At 50.6% G+C, this 16,557-nt stretch overlaps 7 protein-coding genes across 7 annotated transcripts, besides 24 other annotated features; all 7 read left to right on the top strand.

Moving 5' to 3' along the window:
• Nucleotides 1–104: part of a sequence feature (areas merged during assembly that could not be assigned to a particular haplotype. This can correspond to areas where the two haplotypes were merged or to regions with more than two copies in the genome that were merged during assembly.) that runs on past the window's edge.
• Nucleotides 105–4,326: a sequence feature (heterozygous, non-Esmeraldo-like haplotype).
• Nucleotides 163–185: a microsatellite.
• Nucleotides 443–465: a microsatellite.
• Nucleotides 787–823: a microsatellite.
• Nucleotides 959–1,036: a sequence feature (A-rich).
• Nucleotides 1,230–1,259: a microsatellite.
• Nucleotides 1,360–1,398: a microsatellite.
• Nucleotides 1,596–1,636: a microsatellite.
• Nucleotides 1,956–2,029: a sequence feature (T-rich).
• Tc00.1047053507063.160 (hypothetical protein, conserved) lies at nt 2,032–3,279 on the top strand (the record flags this gene model as incomplete). Its single annotated transcript, XM_814882.1, has 1 exon — nt 2,032–3,279. One exon carries the CDS (start codon nt 2,032–2,034, stop codon nt 3,277–3,279), a length of 1,248 nt encoding a protein of 415 aa, XP_819975.1.
• Nucleotides 3,311–3,335: a microsatellite.
• Nucleotides 3,399–3,442: a sequence feature (CT-rich).
• Nucleotides 3,548–3,602: a sequence feature (A-rich).
• Nucleotides 3,903–3,932: a microsatellite.
• Tc00.1047053507063.150 (hypothetical protein, conserved) lies at nt 4,000–5,598 on the top strand (the record flags this gene model as incomplete). The annotated part of the gene is made up of 1 exon (XM_814881.1): nt 4,000–5,598. One exon carries the CDS (start codon nt 4,000–4,002, stop codon nt 5,596–5,598), a length of 1,599 nt encoding a protein of 532 aa, XP_819974.1.
• Nucleotides 4,327–6,041: a sequence feature (areas merged during assembly that could not be assigned to a particular haplotype. This can correspond to areas where the two haplotypes were merged or to regions with more than two copies in the genome that were merged during assembly.).
• Nucleotides 6,042–6,587: a sequence feature (haploid, non-Esmeraldo-like haplotype).
• Tc00.1047053507063.144 (hypothetical protein, conserved) lies at nt 6,558–7,007 on the top strand (the record flags this gene model as incomplete). The annotated part of the gene is made up of 1 exon (XM_814890.1): nt 6,558–7,007. The coding sequence occupies one exon, from the start codon at nt 6,558–6,560 to the stop codon at nt 7,005–7,007; it is 450 nt and encodes a 149-aa protein (XP_819983.1).
• Nucleotides 6,588–16,557: part of a sequence feature (heterozygous, non-Esmeraldo-like haplotype) that runs on past the window's edge.
• Nucleotides 7,069–7,782, top strand: Tc00.1047053507063.140 (hypothetical protein, conserved; the record flags this gene model as incomplete). The annotated part of the gene is made up of 1 exon (XM_814880.1): nt 7,069–7,782. The coding sequence occupies one exon, from the start codon at nt 7,069–7,071 to the stop codon at nt 7,780–7,782; it is 714 nt and encodes a 237-aa protein (XP_819973.1).
• Nucleotides 8,074–8,128: a sequence feature (A-rich).
• Tc00.1047053507063.130 (protein kinase, putative) lies at nt 8,450–11,707 on the top strand (the record flags this gene model as incomplete). Its single annotated transcript, XM_814879.1, has 1 exon — nt 8,450–11,707. The coding sequence occupies one exon, from the start codon at nt 8,450–8,452 to the stop codon at nt 11,705–11,707; it is 3,258 nt and encodes a 1,085-aa protein (XP_819972.1).
• Nucleotides 9,560–9,599: a microsatellite.
• Nucleotides 11,715–11,736: a microsatellite.
• Nucleotides 11,761–11,781: a sequence feature (AT_rich).
• Nucleotides 11,826–11,915: a sequence feature (A-rich).
• Nucleotides 11,929–11,966: a microsatellite.
• Nucleotides 12,074–12,109: a microsatellite.
• Nucleotides 12,210–12,986, top strand: Tc00.1047053507063.120 (hypothetical protein, conserved; the record flags this gene model as incomplete). The annotated part of the gene is made up of 1 exon (XM_814878.1): nt 12,210–12,986. The coding sequence occupies one exon, from the start codon at nt 12,210–12,212 to the stop codon at nt 12,984–12,986; it is 777 nt and encodes a 258-aa protein (XP_819971.1).
• Tc00.1047053507063.110 (hypothetical protein, conserved) lies at nt 13,211–16,528 on the top strand (the record flags this gene model as incomplete). Its single annotated transcript, XM_814877.1, has 1 exon — nt 13,211–16,528. The coding sequence occupies one exon, from the start codon at nt 13,211–13,213 to the stop codon at nt 16,526–16,528; it is 3,318 nt and encodes a 1,105-aa protein (XP_819970.1).

Raw genomic sequence — 16,557 nt, 5'->3', positions numbered from 1 at the left:
TCCATCACGGGATTGTTGTTGGTGCAGGGCTGACGGCATCAACCGGCGCACGGGCCAGCCGCGTCTTGCTGGGACACGGTTGCAACACCATGAGATCTGGGGGCACGTGCTACCGTAGTAAGTGCCGGCCATCAAATTTCTTCGGAAAAACACGAGAAGAAAAACAACAACAACAACAACAACAAAAATGAAATATGCAAACTTCTGCTTCAGTATTTTCTCTCTTTCCTCCTCCCCTATTTCTCTGTCTGTGTTTGTTGATTGTGTACCCGCATGCATATCTTTACATTTTTTAAATTTCTGTTTGTTTGTATATATATATATATATTTTGGAGGTTTTTTTTTGTGTGTTTTTTCTTTAAATTAGGCGGCACCAGGAGGGAATGAGGAAACATCCCACGTGGGACGGTCCATGTATCGCAAATTAACACCGGGCATTAAATTTTTTTTTTTTTTTTTTTTTTTAGCCAACTTGTCTTTTGCGAATGTGTTTCATTTGTATGTTTTTTTCTTTTCCTTTTTCCCCCTTCCGTTAATGACTTAATTATGTGCATTCTTTCACTTTTTCTTTTGCTTGGTTTTGTTCGCTTGCGTTTCATACGATGTGCCTCATGACATCTTCCACACAAATACACACACACACACAGAGAGAGAGAGACACCCAAAAAAAGGAAGAATGAAAGGAAAAAAAAACAAAAACCGGTCTCCATCCCACCCCTCTCCCCAATTATTTCCTTTCCCTTTTTTTTCACTTTCAGCTGTGCCTGCCACCAATTCGGCTCTCTTTATATATATATATATATATATATATATATATATATATGTTTGTAATTTTATATGCATATCTATGTGTGTCATTGGTGCACACATCTAATTCATAGAGGCGTGTGGAAGGGAAGTGCAACTCAACTAAGGCTTAGTGGGTGGTAGCGGGAGGAGTAGGGGTGGGGGTGAGGGCTTTTTTTTTTTCTTTGATTTCTCCTGATTTTAATTTTAATTTTACTTGTATCGCTTATTTATTATTATTATTATTTTTCCAACAAGGCCGCGTTGGATGGTAGCAAAGGTGTTTTTTCTTTTTTTTTTTTTTCCTTGTGTGTGTGTTTATGTCGTTGCATCCGCCTACCCACCGCTTCTGGTTGCGCGGGGGAGTTTGGCGGTTGCGGGGACCTTTTAAAGAATGCCACTTATCCGCCTTTAAAGCTGGCCCGGATGTTGGCGGTGCATGTTTTTTATTTTTTATTTTTATTTTTATTTTTTTGGTGTCTTTTCCGTTCTTTGCCGGAGCGGGGGTGAGAAGGAGGCTGGGCCTCACCCAAGCGCATAGTTATATGTATGTATATCGTTATTTTTTTCTTTTTCCTCCCTTCCTTCCTTTCTTCCTCTCTTTTTTTCCTTTTCTTTTTCTGTGTGTGTGAGAGTGTGAGTGTAAGTGAAGGTGTGTATTTTGCGTGCACATGCAGAGAAAGAACGAGAGTGCGAGTGTGAGCACATGGCTGTAAGTATAAAAATTTTATTATGTGTAGGATTTTGTATGGATGTTTCTGCATTGGATGAGGTGTGCTCTGTGTTGATTGTTGCTGGTGAAACCACCCTTTTTATTTCCTTTTTTCTTTTTTTTTTTTTTTTTTTTTTTCTGTTGTTGTTGTTTGCTGCAATCTCAGCGACGAGTGTCGATGTGCCTGTGCGGGCGCAACGGCATTTAGGCATTAGCAGAACCAAATTAAACAGCGTGTTTCTTTCCTCGTGCATACATAGACACATATATCTATATAAGCGGATCGGTATTAAAGGTACAGGAGGAAAAAGTGGTGAGACGAGTGTTTTTATAGACACTAAACGAAACTTTTTTTTTTTTTTTTTGTGTGTGTGTGGGTGTGGGGAGGCTTCGTACGAATTCCCAGCGTTCTTCACTTTCCGTGTGAGTGAAGAGTGGCTGAGTATTAGGGGAGGCGGAGAGGCAACGAAAAACATTAAAAAGAAAAAAAAAGGAGGAGGGAAAAAAGAGGAAAAAAGAAGGGAAGGAGAGGGATGTGGTTACTGTTCCGCCGGTCCTGCATGGTGTGTGTGGTTCACGCACTCCTGCCTGCATCGGCGTCAAGAAAAGCAACAGGAATGACAGCGGGGTTCCTGACGGTGGTGTGCCCCGTTACATTCATTGCATCAAAGAAGCAACTTACGCAGGTCGCACAGTCACCATCAGCGAAGACAGGTACGAGCCATTGTAGTGATGGTGACATCTGTGCGATCGGCGATGACGGTCAGAGCATGACTAAGCACTCTGTGGAATGCCGTGCAATTAGCGGGATGGACCATACCGTAGTGGACGTGTCGTCAGGGAAGTGTAGCGACGCATTTGGAAGCCAGATGGTCGACAGCAATGAGGCATTACTGGAGGCGGTGAATCGGGTGCGTGATGTGCTGCAGAGGTGTCAGGGAACACACAATTCTCCGGACACCATATCGTCGTTGCAGTCACCGCCCCTGACGCCATTTTTAGCTCATCAAGAGAAGGAAATGGAGGGCCGCGAGGAAATGCTGACGGCCATTGCAGCACTGCTTGAGAAGGATACGGCGTTTGGTCCGCGTTTTCTCTCGTCGTTGTCCGGTGATGCCCTCCGGTCATTGCTTGTCATTGGAACCACTCAAGAGTATTTTGGCCAAGACGCTGTGGAGGCGCAGCTGCGGGCCGTTGATAAGGACCAGGATGACAACATCTCCTCGCAGGACTATGACGCGTGGGTAAACACGGCGGTGCGGGAGCGTGTCGCCATGCGTTTTGAGCTTCCTCGCGCCACAGCGCATGTGCAAGACACCACCACATCAAAGGCATCTATTTCACCCAACACGACGGTTGCTGCGGCTGGTTACATTCCATGGGGCTTGTGGCACCGCATTGCGTTGTCGTCTGCCGTTCCTTTCATGGCGTTTGGTATGCTTGACAACACCATTTTTATTACGGCTGGGGATGCCATCGACAAGAGATTTGCGGAAGCCTTTGGGATGTCGACAATGGCTGCTGCGGCGCTCGGTGGTGTTGTGTCAGGGACGGCTGGTATCCAAATGCACGGTCTTGCCGAGCGTATGGCGCAAAGGTCGCGTCTGGCACGGCCGCCGACTCTTACACCCTCGCAAAGCGCTTCTGCATCAAATGGGAGCGCCACTCGGGTGGGTAGCACTCTCGGCATGATTTTAGGTCTTCTATTTGGCATGACACCGCTTTTGCTGTTGTCTGTACCTGTTTCCCGGAGTGAGAGGGAACAACCTGCTAAAGGGTAAGGGCGTCACACGTCTTTTCGTGGAGAAGAAATGTGTGTGTGTGTGTGTGTGTGTGTCTTTGGTTTAACAAAGGACGGCGAAAACAAAAATAAAGCACATGCGTGCAAATATTTTTTGCAAGAAAGAATGAAAGAAAGAGAGGGGGAGAGAGAGACAAATAAAGCGGCTTCTTTTTCTTTTTCTTCCTCACACGTGTGATACAGATTGGCCTCCTGCAAATAGACAAGTGCATGGAGTGTCATTTTCTACTTTGTTTGAAATAAAACAATTTTTTTTTTTTTTTTTTTTTTTGCTTTTCATGTTGTTTTCCTTTCCTTTTTTTTCCCTTTTATGACCGCGGCTGCACGTGTCTCTCATTTGCCCTCTTCTTTTCTCTTTTTACATGAAACACCCGCCTTTCTCTTTCTGGTGCCTCACACACACACACACACGCGAGGAACAAATGAAAGTTGTGGCAATGGGAGGAAAACAGGAATGAAAGGAGGGACAAAAAAAAAAAAAAAAGGAAAACTCGTCGTGCGGAGTCGTTACTACACGAAATGGAGGAAGTGGAGACGAGGGGAATCATGTGATGTTGACATTTTCTAGCAGCTTTTCCTTCTCGTCATTCTGGCTTGCGTCCCTTTTTTTTTTTACTTTTCTTTTTTTTTTTTCCCCCCCCTCCACCGGCCTTTTCTTTACACTCTCCGGTTGAAGGAAAGGAAAGGAATAAACAACAAAATGACGGAGAGCGCATACCTCAAGAGCAGCGTGGGGCCGGTGCTTGCAAAGGCGGTGGCCGAGACCGTCCTCGCGCAGCCCAGCAACCCACAGGAGTACCTTGCGCTGTATCTTCTGCATGTGCTGCAGGAGGAGGAACGCCGCGGTGCCGACGCCGAGCGCAAGAAAAAGGCAGAAATACAACGACAAATGTGGGCAAGCGAACGAGCACTGCGTGAAAAGCGTGCTGCTGACACCATTCAGCGATTCTATCGTCAGTGCAGGCGTAAATTGCAGTTGCGGCGAGAGGAAGAGGAGGCGCTATGGTCCAAATATGAAGAGGCCGAGGGTGAGGCGGAGGAACTCCTAGATGAAGAAGAGACAGCCGCCGCTGCTGGTAAATCGACGGATGAGGTAGACAAAATGGATGACAAAGATGGCGCCGCCGCGGCTGGAGGAGTTGACGGCAATAATGAGGAGGAGATGATTGAAGACGCCGCAAGCGCCGTGGAAGAAGCACGTCGAGACTTCTACAAGGCACAGCGCTTTATGTTACACATACGCAAGGCGCTGATTGGTGCGTTGAAGAAGGAGCTTACGGATCAGCGGGAGCAGATACGAGTGGGACAGGACCGCATGTATGATCTTCTTGACCTGGCTGAAGTCGAGCGACGGGAGAAGGAGGAGGCGGAGTTCGTTGCCGCCGTTACTGCAGGAGCCATTCCAAGTTCGGCTGCGATTACTGAGCTTGTAAAGAAAAGTGAGATACCTCGTCATGAAGGTATTTCTACCTCCATGATTTTGTACCGTGTTATGCGATGTTGGTGCTATCTTTTTTTTGACAGCACCCCTAAGCAGACGGATACACCAGCAAAGGTCGCAGCGCTTGTGAAGCCCTTCACATTTATGCAACTTCTCCGGGCTTTTAACCCCGTCGCATCGTATCAGCGTAATCGGCCGCTGCGGATAGGTCTTGAGGGTAAGCATGAGGAGGGGGAAGGCGATGCGGATGACATGTTGCAGGATGGTGGTGACGAGCCACTGCCGCAACCAAAACCGCGTCAGGCACGTCGAGTGAGCCGTGTGTTGCGTGTGCTGATGCATGATGCTGAGTATGTGTGTGCGGTAAATCCTGCCGACTATCTGGATGAAGAAGAAGAAGAGGGTGCTGCAAAGAACTCGACGGCATCAGAACGCGGAGCGGCATTGGCCACCCTTGTGGAGACTGCAGCGAAGAAGCACAGCGTCATGCTTTACGCCCTGCTAAGAATGCTACGCACCGCCAGCGCTTACCGGGACGCGCGTGATCGCTGGGTTTCGCTGCTTCAGCAGAACGGCCAGGACGCACCTCCCAATGAGGAGATGCCAGAAGATGATGACGCGGATTCAAAGAACGAAGAAGGACTGCGGGATGATGACGGTGAGGTTGACGAGGCTGCCGTCCGGCGTCTGTTGCTCGTAATTGGCACGGACACAGACGAGGCACTTGCAAAATTGTGGGCCGACCAAGACGAAATGCAGCGCAAGAAGTGGCAGGCAATGGCTGCAGCGAGACGCGGCGAAGAGGAAGAAGAAGTTGCCACGAACGACGAGGGTGACGATGATGCAGGGGATGATTAGTGACACTTACACACTAATGCAGAGAGAGCGGGATATATTCACTTGACCTATTTCTCTGCCCTGTTGATGGATTTTGCCGAAACCCACGTAGTTTACACTCCATGCACCTGATGTACATACATATCCGTATATATATATATAGTGGCGGAATTCGGAGAAAAAAGAGAAAAAAAAAAGAAAGGAAAATGGCTGTTTGTGGCGGCAGAAGCTGAGCGTACATGAGAGGGTGAGAGCAAAGCAACTGCAAGCAAGTAGGTAAAGAAAAGAAAGCAGTCAATGTACAAAGAAGAAGGATGGAACAACAAGAACAAAAAAAAAAGAGGTGTAGGAGAATTATAAATAGAAATAGAAAGAGAGGGAAAAGAAAGTTTTGAGATGGAGTGATGATGCATATAGGAGAGGCACTTCTGTCCTTTCTGTTCCTTATTTGTTTGTGGCCAGCAGTATTGGGGGAGTGCGGGATGCGTACACGTGGCAGTTCAATGGCTGCTCCCGCTCAATTTGTTTTTTTTTTCTATCACCTCTTTTCCCCTATCCTTCGATTTCTTTTTTTTTTTTCTTGTTTTACGCCTGACTGCTTAAGCACTGTTTTTTCTTGTGGATGTTTGCATGCTCGCAATGTAGCATGTGCCCGCCAGCGACCCCTTTCCGAAAGCGTGAGCGGCAACGCAAGGGGGCATGCAATAATGGGCTCACCTGCGATGTGTGTGTTTCTGTCTGTGTGTATGGCTCGCATGCATCAAGAGCTTTGGGTTGCATTCTGTTGCCTTATTGCCTTTCTTTTTTTTTTTTTTGCCTTTTTTTTCTGCCTTTTATGCTGCGGTGAGTCGGTGATTCTTTGGAATCTGTAGGGGAATTCTGTGCGCCGACCAAATTCCTGCCGTCGCTGGCGGGAGGGGAAGAGAGGGAGTGAAACGACAAGAACAGTTCCGTCGTCTCTCCATCTCCTTTGGTCTCTGATGCTACGGCGATGGCTTTTGATGCCATTGACCGCGGGATTGCCTGCAACTCTCCTTAGCAGCAGTGACAGTGTCAGTAGAGGTTCTTGTGTACGTTGTGTGGGCAGCTGGCAGCAAAGTGCAAAACAAAGCCGCCGCTTCTCAAAGGAGGCAATGATGGAGGGCCGCAAGCGACACCATTGGCAGAAGGAAGTGGCGGCGCTGCGGCAGCACATCAACGAAGAGCATGGCCTACAGCAGCGACAACGTGCACAACTGAGGCAGAGGTGCGACCGCGCCGCGACGGCCTTGATTCATGGTGCATCACGAGGCTCATCCGCCTCAGCAGCGAATGCCTTGGCGACCGCGCGACATCTTCTTACGCTACAGGAGGCAACACGCAAGGCGATGAAAAGTGAAAAGAGTAGACGAAAAGCGATGTTTGTTAGCGGCAAGAAGTGGCGTGGGTGAGAGCGGGGTGAAGGAGAGAGGCGTCAGGAAGTGGAGCACAGAAAAGGGAGAGGGCGGGAGAATGGAATTCTGTGCGTATGTATGTGTGCGTTTTCCTGTCTGTTTCTGCGTCGTTCTTGGCTGTTTTTTTTATCTTTTTTCCCTTTTTGTTTTTTCCCTTTCCCTTTCTTGTGTCATTGACACAGTTTCTTTAGGGAACACGAAGGAAAAAAAAGGGGGGAGGAGGGAAAATTTGATGCGGTTTTCACCCCTCACCGCATGCTTCTATTCGGGGGCCCGACGACAGACACCGCTGCAGTCCTGGTGCCGGTACCACGGGCAGGATGCATGCAGACAACAGCGTTTTTACACGCTCGGTGAGTATTTGCAGCGGCTTCCGCGTGGTATTCGTGATTTGTTATTATGGTCACCGGCCATCGCGGCGGCTTATTTCATGCTGTACAAACAGGCTGTGTACTTTCTTCCGTCCATGGGACGTCAGCTGTTAAGACGCCCAATCACTCCCGCCACCGAGCCCAGCAACCGGAGTACGGATAAGGCGCAGGGGAGCGGTGAACTGCGGGCCGTGAAGGTCCGCATGGACGATGCGTGTGGGAGTGTCGTGGATGGGTTGCTTCTCCCACTGGTGGACCGCGAGGAGGAGGCGGCCGTTGCATCGTCATCATTATCCCCGCCCATTCCGCCGTTTTCTACGGGGGCCATGATGGATGCAATGCCGCTTCGGGCTGTACGCGACGTGGATACGGGCAAAGTCTCTGGCTACACACGGCTGTAGGAGCGGGCAGGGCAGTCAAGAGGGACAGCCCCACTGCCACTGCAAGAGGGAACAGAAGGACGAGGAAGACGGACTCCTTCTTTATTTCTTGTGCTTCACGCATCATCACAACTGACTTATTTTTGCTGTTGTCTCTTTGGCGTCATGTTTTTTTTTTCCTAACGCCGGTGGAGCTCCCTGTTTTTGTTGTTGTTGAGGATCATTTTGGTGGTAGGGCGTACAACTTTTATTTGTAACTTATGTGTGTGCGTACGCATGCAGTTTTCATTTATGAGTTGTGTTGGTAGGAAATTCTCTCTTTTTTTTTTTTCTTTTTTCCTTTATTTCTTTCCGCATTTTTTTTTCTCAAGGCGGTGTGAGTGCTTGTGTGCGTTTTCTTGAGGTGTATACACATCCACCCCATCGACAGCTTTGGTGAGTGGTTGAGTCTGCAAAGAGGGAAGGAGTTGGATTAACAAAGGGAAGAGGCGCCACACAAGTCAAAATTAGGGGGCTTCACGCAAAGAGGGCCGTTAGCAGAAAGCCACACCGTTACAATTATATACATCTATATATACAGGAAGGATTAGATAGGAGGTTCTGTTACCGCTGTTATTCCTGCCACTGGTGGTGTTTTTTTTTGTTGTTGTTGAGACAGTGAAGCAAGAAGGAGAGGGGTGAAGACAAAATGAATGCTCTGGATGAGTTGAACCTTCGGCTTGGCATCGGGCCAACGCGACCGCATCTTCCCATCACACTGCAGCGGTCTGGATACAGCGCTGTGCGGAAACTTGGCAAAGGCAGTTTTGGCAATGCGTATCTTGTTTATCACGCCGGTCGCAAGCAGCAGTATGTCGTGAAGCATGTAAACATGGCAAGCATGACCGCACGGCAGCGCAGGGATGCCCACCAGGAGATTGTGGTGCTGCAGCAACTGGAGTACCCGAACATAATCCGTTACGTGGAGTTCTGCGAGGAGCACCCGCATCTTTACATTGTGATGGAATACGCTGACGGAGGAGATGTTTACACGCACCTCAAAAATCTCAAAAGCAGCGTTTGGGCTCTCGGCGGTGGCAGTGGTGGAGTTGGAGACGGTGTCAGCAGTACCGGCGGCCTTACGGAGGAGCAGGTGATAAGCCTCTTTGTGCAGACAACGATGGCAGTCAAATACATGCATGACCGGCGTTTACTGCACCGGGACATTAAATCACAAAACGTCTTTTTGACGCAAAACCACGTTGTGAAGTTGGGGGACTTTGGCATCAGCACCGTATTAATGAGTACCGTTGCGATGGCACAGACAATGTGCGGCACGCCGTGCTACTTCTCCCCGGAACTCTGTCAGGGCAAACCGTACAACAACAAATCCGACGTCTGGGCACTTGGGGTGCTGCTGTACGAACTTTGCACGACCGGCCGACTACCGTTCGAGGCCACAACGATGAATCGACTGATGGGTGAGATTTGCAAAAAAGAACCACGTCGTATCCCTTCCAGATTCTCCGATGAGCTCTGGAATCTCATCCTGTGGATGCTTAAAAAAGACCCGCGGCAACGCCCCGATGCGGGGCAGATCCTTCGTTCCCCCGTGCTACTAAGATATATCCCGAATATTATCAAGAAGCTCAGTGCCACCGACGGACACCCTGAGGATGAATTTAGACGTGTGCTTACAGGAGATGCAACGCCACCAACGCCGATACGTCCCGCCATGGACCTGCAGCTGAAACAACTCGGAAAGGAGACGGCTAGGGACGGGCCGGCACCTTCTACGGGTGCCATCCCAGTTGCCTCGGCTGCTGCTGCTGCTGCTGCTGCTGCTGCCGCAGCTGCTGGGCGCCAGGGCTTTGCACAGAAACGCCACGATCAGTACCCATTCAAGCGTGTTAATGATGACAATGCGATTAAAGACCGTGTCGGTGGCATATTAGGTATGTTGGCACAGCAGCGGCAGCAAATACAGAAAATGAAGGAAGAGGAGGAGGCGATGAAGAGGGCGCCGCCTGCGAACCAGCCGCCCCTTGCTGAGCCCTTGAATTACGTCCCTGTCTTACTGCAGAGGAACCAAAAGCTCACCAAAAATGGGGAAAAAGTAGATGTCAATAGCAAATTCAACAAGAACGACAACTGTAACAGGAACGATAATGACGCGGGCGGCAATACTCCTAAGAAGGAGAAGAATATCTTTGCACGAACCCCTCTTCGTCCTCCGAAGAACGTGGACGGCGGAAACCTAAAGAGGGAGAATGGCGTCCCACACGTCGACGCCAGCAAGGAGCAGGAGCAGCGGAAGAAAGCGATCAATCATCTGCCCCTGCAGGATCTTTTTCTCCTTTATGATGAAAGCAAAAAACGCATTCTTAATGAAAAGGAGCAGCGACTTGGCCCGGCCCGGCAACCGATGAATTACCAACCCGCTGTTGCGGCTCCTGCCCGAATGCGGCCTGCCGTTGTCGAACTCCAGGTGGGGGGTGAGACGAAAAAACGGCCACTCTCACCTGTGCTGCCGAATCATCCAATTCACGGTAGCACCAAGGCATTTCCGTATGGAACTCCTTCAATGGCAGAGGAGAAATCCATTCCGATCCCTCCCATTGCTCTCCCGACTGGGGCAAAGTCTTCAGCGTTGACGAGTTTGGAGATGTTGGACCATGATAAAAATACAAAGGACGATGGTAATCGCGCTAGTGGGAAAATTCCTGCCAAAAATGAACCCACAGGCGATCTTGCACTTGTTTTGAAGGAAATGACAAATCATCTTGAGTCTATGCGTAGCAGTGCGGCTCGAGCAGAGAGCAATACTGAAGCTGAAGGTCCAAAAGGGACACCGGGCACGAATTCTTTATCTGCTGTCTCGGCTTTCTTTGGGGTGGATGCCGTCGGAAACTCTCCTTTTCCCGCATCGGAAATGAATGTTGACCAAGTTGGAGAGGAGTTTTCAGACGCAATGGGGACGACGCTTAACGTCCAAGAATTACAGCGGCAGCGGAGCGCTTCCTCCTTTTCCCATGAAGAGGTCAATGACGGTGCGGCAGGTGAGTTTCTCCCGCTGTGCATTTCGCGTTACAACGGGGTATGGAGTTCTCGTGGTAGCCGGGTGGCGCCAGCAGGAATGACGGCTACTCCGGGTACAGCCAAAGAGACAAGTGAGGGAAGGGAAACACAGCCGTTTAATGATATCCAACCATCGAAACCGGGGATATCATTTCCCGCCCTTAATACGGGTCCTAATGCCGTCTCGCCGCAGTTGGTGGAAGCAGTGGCAGCGGCGCAGGAGAACGAAGGGGGTGGTGGAGCCTCATTATTTACTGGTGGATGTCTTTGCGACGGCGTTCACTTCACCGGCCTGGCCTCCGCTATCTTTGGGAGTTTTGTATGCAACTGTTTTGTATGCTCAAGGTGCTCTGGGGCGTTGATGGGGGTGGAGTGGCTGCATCTACCGGATGTGCCATTTGAGGACCTTTTCGCGGATGGATTCCCATCGGAAGCAGCATCTCCGTCTACGCTTCCTAAAATGCCCATAGCGAGCCCAGTGGATGAGACTTCTGCGGGGTCCGGCGTGTCTGCTGAACAATCAGCCTTAAAGGCTGACCCATCATCCGCTCTGAGGGACGGCGCGAGGAAAGCTAGCAATGCGGAAATTGTTGAAGAAGAAGAAGAACGAAGGGACAAGGAAGAATTTGTGAGACTCCCAGAACTGCTAAAAAAGTTTGTTGTACAGGTACCAGTCGTAAATGAGGATGGAGTCGAAACGCTGGGGGAGTACACGGTGTACTTCTGTGGCCGCTGCGGCTCCACCGTTGGAATGAATCATGATGATGTTGCTGGTGGCCTTGTTGCCAAGGCGATGCTCTCAGAAGCAAGTTTGGGCATGCTGGAGTTATTCCAAAAGACAATGCCGCTCCATAATAGTGAGGCACTTACCCCAAGAAAAATTAGGTGACCATGTTTATATATATATATATATATATAGCCACAGGTTTCTTCCGGATTCCGTTTTTTTTTTTTTTTTTTAAAGAAGGAATTTTGCTGAGTAGGTGGGAATCTGGGTGGATACGATGTTTTTATATCTTTTTCCTTTTGTTTATTTCTATTCTTTTCTTTTTTTTCTCTTTGTTATTTGCCGTTTTTCGTTGTTTTTTTTTTTTTTTCCCACAGCCTCCTTGTGTGTGTGTGTGTGTGTTTTAGTGCGTGTATATATGGTGCTATCCTGGCGTAGTTCTGTGCTCTTTTCTTTTGCTTTTGGGACGCCGGCACTGTTGTAAAGATGTGTTCTGCATGTATGAAACGCCTTTCAGTCACTTCACCCTTCTTTCTATTTCTTTTTTTTTTTTTTTTTTTTTTTGTAAAATAATCCTGGAGGAGGGAGAGAGGGAGGCGGCTGTCACTGCGTGTTTGCGGGGAATATCTGAATTGATGTGTACAGGTGTGAAAAGAATAAGGAGATGTTGGGAGAACACCACCAACAACTGCGGGAGTGGGACGTCACCTGTTTCTTTGGCTGCCCTTCGTTTTTTGTGAAGTCTGTGTATATGAGGGGGTGCGAGTACCGTTTGGTTATTTCTTTTCCATGTGTGCGTTTGTGCGTGTGCGTATGTTTTCCTTTACTTTTTACTGCTAGCGGAGTGCGAAGGGGCACAATTAAGGGAAGGAAGGAAAGAAATAAACGCGGAAGCGGAATAAAATTCATGTCGCTGCCTTCCTTGTTATCGTCTGCGGCATCTTTATCGCGGATGCGGGTTGTACAACGGGGGTTTCTCACACGTCGCGGGGGACGTCATTTGACACGGGCTGCTGTCGCCGTGGAGTACCGCCCAGCGCAGCAGAAGAGAATTAGCGACGGCAGTTACGGACGTGTGATTGACGCCGAGGTCTTGCACGGCGATGAGCAGCAATTCTGGGGCGAGCGGCGCAATTACTACTGCAAACGTGCGCCGTACTTTCCCACATGGGATCGGCTTGCGCAGACGCTGATTCTCATGACACGGCAAGTACCGCGTGTGCCGCAGGAAATGGCGTTTCGTCTTATGGCAGTCTTTTTGAAGCTGATGCTGCTGCCGCGACTCGTGATGAACGCGGAGTTGATGCTACCATCATGGGTCGCAACCAACGCGGAGGGTGTCATCACGCAGGCTGTGGGGGACGAAGAGGACGCGAGAAAGAAAAAGAAGGAGAGTGAGGACACGGCGGGGGAAAAGAAAGAGGAGCCCACGAAGCGGTGATGCCTAGGAGGGGTGTGTGTGTGTGTGTTTTTTAGTGGGTCGCTCTTGTTGTTTCTCACACGTGTTTTTCTTGCGTTTTTGTGTGTTCTGTATTGTTCTCTTCTTCGATGCCGCTGCCATTTCGTCGTCCTTTCGCAATTCACTCATTGGCATGAGATGGAAATTTCTCTTGTACTCTTTTGTTATTGTTGTTGTTTCTGTTTTTTAAATGTAAATAGCGTGGAATGGCGGCGGAGTACATTCAGCTAGTCGGTACAGATGTGCCTGGTAGTTACGGCAGCTGCTGCTTCAGTGGCCAGGTGCAACACGAGGCGCTGCGCTGTCCCACGCAGCCATTGGCACTTTCTTCTCCATCACCGACACCGTCAACGGGGGTGGCCACGGCAGCGAACGGCGATGGCCAGCTTTTGTTTTTCAACTGCCCAGAGGGTACGCAGCGTTTCAGCTCCGAGGCGAATATGCGGCTGGTGCGCACGCGCGGCTTCTTCTTTACTCGATGGGCCGTCTCGGCGGTGATGGGCATGCCAGGCCTCCTTTTCACAATCAATGATGCCGGTGTTCGGCATGCCAACTTCTTTGGCCCAAGCAGTCATTCCCTAACTGTGGAGGGCGGTGATGGGGCCCAGACGCAGCAACCACCGTTTTCTGCAGGGCTGGAGGGCATGCTGGGGGCATTGCGACTGCACTACTTTTGGTACAGGACGATGAGTTTCCAGCAGCTTCGCGTGGGGGCCGTGCTGCGCCAGTTGCCAACTGCATTGCCGTGGAACTACGTGTGCGAGGTGCCACTGCACCCCTTGGAAGAAGGAGAGGGAGGAACTTCTGCTGATCCACATGACATGTCATCATCGTCATCTTCTGCATCATCCTTCTTTGTTTTGGCGTTGCTACTGAGCTCAACGAGCGCCCTCCTGGGCTTCCGCGTCTCGCGCAAGGCGTCAACACCATCTGAAGAGACGTACGGCTACGCCATTCTGCACGCACCCAAGGCGTGTTTTGATCCGAAACGTGCAAAGGCGTTCGGTGTACCGCCGGGGCCCATGTACGGTCAGCTTAAACAAGGCAATGGTGTTTGGATAGACGACGAACAGAGTCCTCCTTGTGTGTCACATTCCGCAGAGAAGTCACGCCGTTTCATTCATCCACGCAGCGTGAAACAGGCGACGGTGGGTAGTCGATGCATGTACGTCTCACTCGTGCTCGACGGGGATGACAGCGGGGAGGTTGCGGAGGCGTTGGAGTCGCTCTTTGGTCGTGACGCATCGTACCGCGGGGATCAGCAGGAGGAGGGAGTGAATGCTGACGCGGAAAGCGAGAGGCTACGAGGTGGTGAGCTTCGCCGGTTTCTCGTGCAGTGGCAGCCCTTCCTGTTGTTTTGTGATGACGACCACGCCGCGTCGGGGGAGGCGACAGTCACGGCACATCCACCGATGGAGCGGACGCTTGTGCTCAGGCATGTTGTGCATGTGCAGTGCTCCGATTTCTTTTCTTCGTTCGCGGCAGGCGCCACGGGTTCGGTCGAGGCCCATTATGTCACATCTATCTTTACACGTGTGCAGCGTGAGGTTCGGGAGCAGGCCGTTGAGTCGTTCCGCCATGACAGATATGACGGTGACTCCGTTGTCGCTACGGGAGCCAAAACTGGAACGATGCATCACTTTTGCGCCGCTGTGCAGCAGCAGTTCTCCGCTTTTCCCACCGCTCTCGCACACCGCTATCATCTCAACTGTATTGCCAATGCGCAGTTCCCCATAACACTCCCATCTGCGGGAGAAAAGGAGCATGAAAGAATGAAGGAGGACACCGGCCGAATATGGCCGTACGCCGTGAAGCATCTGTTAATTCCTCCAGAGGCTGCCGGGCACATTCCACACAACACATACAATTTGGCCATGAAGGGTCCCGCCTTTCATGTTGCGACGTTTTCTTCGTTGGTCCCTGGCAGCAAGCAACAGAAAAGGAAGGGCGGCAATTCGAAGAAGGAGGATGTGTCAGGTCTGCTGCGGTACCCGACGGCACGCTCGGCTGTGGACATGCTCTCAAAAGAATTTCGCTCTATCGCTAGTAGAGCACATGAACAAATGCAAGGTGTATTGCTGTCTCCTTCTTCTTTTTCCTCGGTTTTTCATCATTCTCATGGTGATACCCACGACAATTTCCATGGCATTTGTGGCCATAAAGACAGTGGCAATACGTGGCATCTTGACGGCGGAGGGGCCCTGACGTTTTTGGGCACAGGCTCCGCCATGCCAAGTAAGTATCGCAACGTGAGTGGAACGTACCTGGAGGTGATGTATCAGGCTCGGAGCAGCACAACTCTTTCCCGGGCTGTTGTTGTGTTGGATTTTGGTGAGGGGAATGCGGGGCAGCTGGCGATCTTTTGGGGCAATGGCTTTGCTCAGGCACTTTTTCAGTTCTTTAATGATTTGGTATTTGTGTTTATTTCTCACGCACACGCCGATCATCACCTTGGGCTGATGACGCTTCTTGAATTGCGACATCGCGTACGCTTGCAGGTGGAAAAACAGGATTCAATTGACAGCGGCAATCTGAATGAGCCTCTCCTTGTCGTATGCCCGCAGGAGGTGCATGAGTTTTTGCAGGATACATGGGGACGCTGTACGGCGTACCGGCAATGGTTAGAGGAGGAGGTCGTGTATGATGTCTTTCCGGCCGAACGACATCGGGTCGGTGGGGCTCCCGCCACATCGGTGCTTCTGCCGCGTCTCAACGCGGTGTGTGCACGTCTTGACGAAAAGACGGCAGCAACAAACCATTCAGAAAGGCATGGAGCGTCACCGACAGTGTGGGGTGCTGAAGTTTTTCCGGTGCATCACCCTGCCAATGCACACGCACTGCTCCTGCGCTTTCCCGCCCCAATGGGGGCTACGACCGCGTCTCGTGTCTTTCTCTTTTCGGGCGACACACGACCGTCCCCGCTTCTTATTGAGCGCTGTCGAAGGTTTACGAGATGGACTTGCCGTCTCCATGAGCAGCGGGAAGAAGAACCGAAAGAGGAAGGGGATGATGGTCCAGGCGTGTTTCTCTGCCTCCATGAGGCCACATTTGGCGAGGACTGCGGGGAGGAGGCGGTAGAAAAATGTCATTCCACTTTACCAGAGGCGCTGCAGGTGGCGGCGGCAATCCGTGCGGAGCATGTCGTGCTTAATCACTTCTCGCAACGGTACCCGAAGCTGCCGGGGCTCATGAAGTCGCAGCTGAACGGAAGGGACGTTGACTTGCATTGCAAGCGACGGAAACCGCGACCGCCGGATGCATTGACAGCCCTGACTGAATCGAGTCCCTTTGAAGAGGCCGTGAAGTCACTTGAAGACGTCCAGAGGGGAGACACCCCGAAAAGAAAGCCGCTGGATACCCCAAACTCCGGGGAACTGAAGATGTGCTTTGGATTTGACTTTATGCGGCTCTCCTTTGCGTCGCTGGAGAGTCAACAGACGGCACAACTGACGCCCCTTTTCGTGCAGCTGCTGGAGGAGTACGAGTCGTGGGGCGTCGGTACGACGAAACGGTTACGCGGGTAAAACGAATAAAAGGCAAGAGGGATAATTTT

This window comes from Trypanosoma cruzi, genomic scaffold, assembly GCF_000209065.1.
Source record: "Trypanosoma cruzi strain CL Brener 1047053517151 genomic scaffold, whole genome shotgun sequence".
NCBI classification, from domain to species: Eukaryota; Euglenozoa; class Kinetoplastea; order Trypanosomatida; family Trypanosomatidae; genus Trypanosoma; species Trypanosoma cruzi.
The sequence above is the reverse complement of the archived record's forward strand: the minus strand, read 5'-3'. Positions and strand labels throughout refer to the sequence as shown.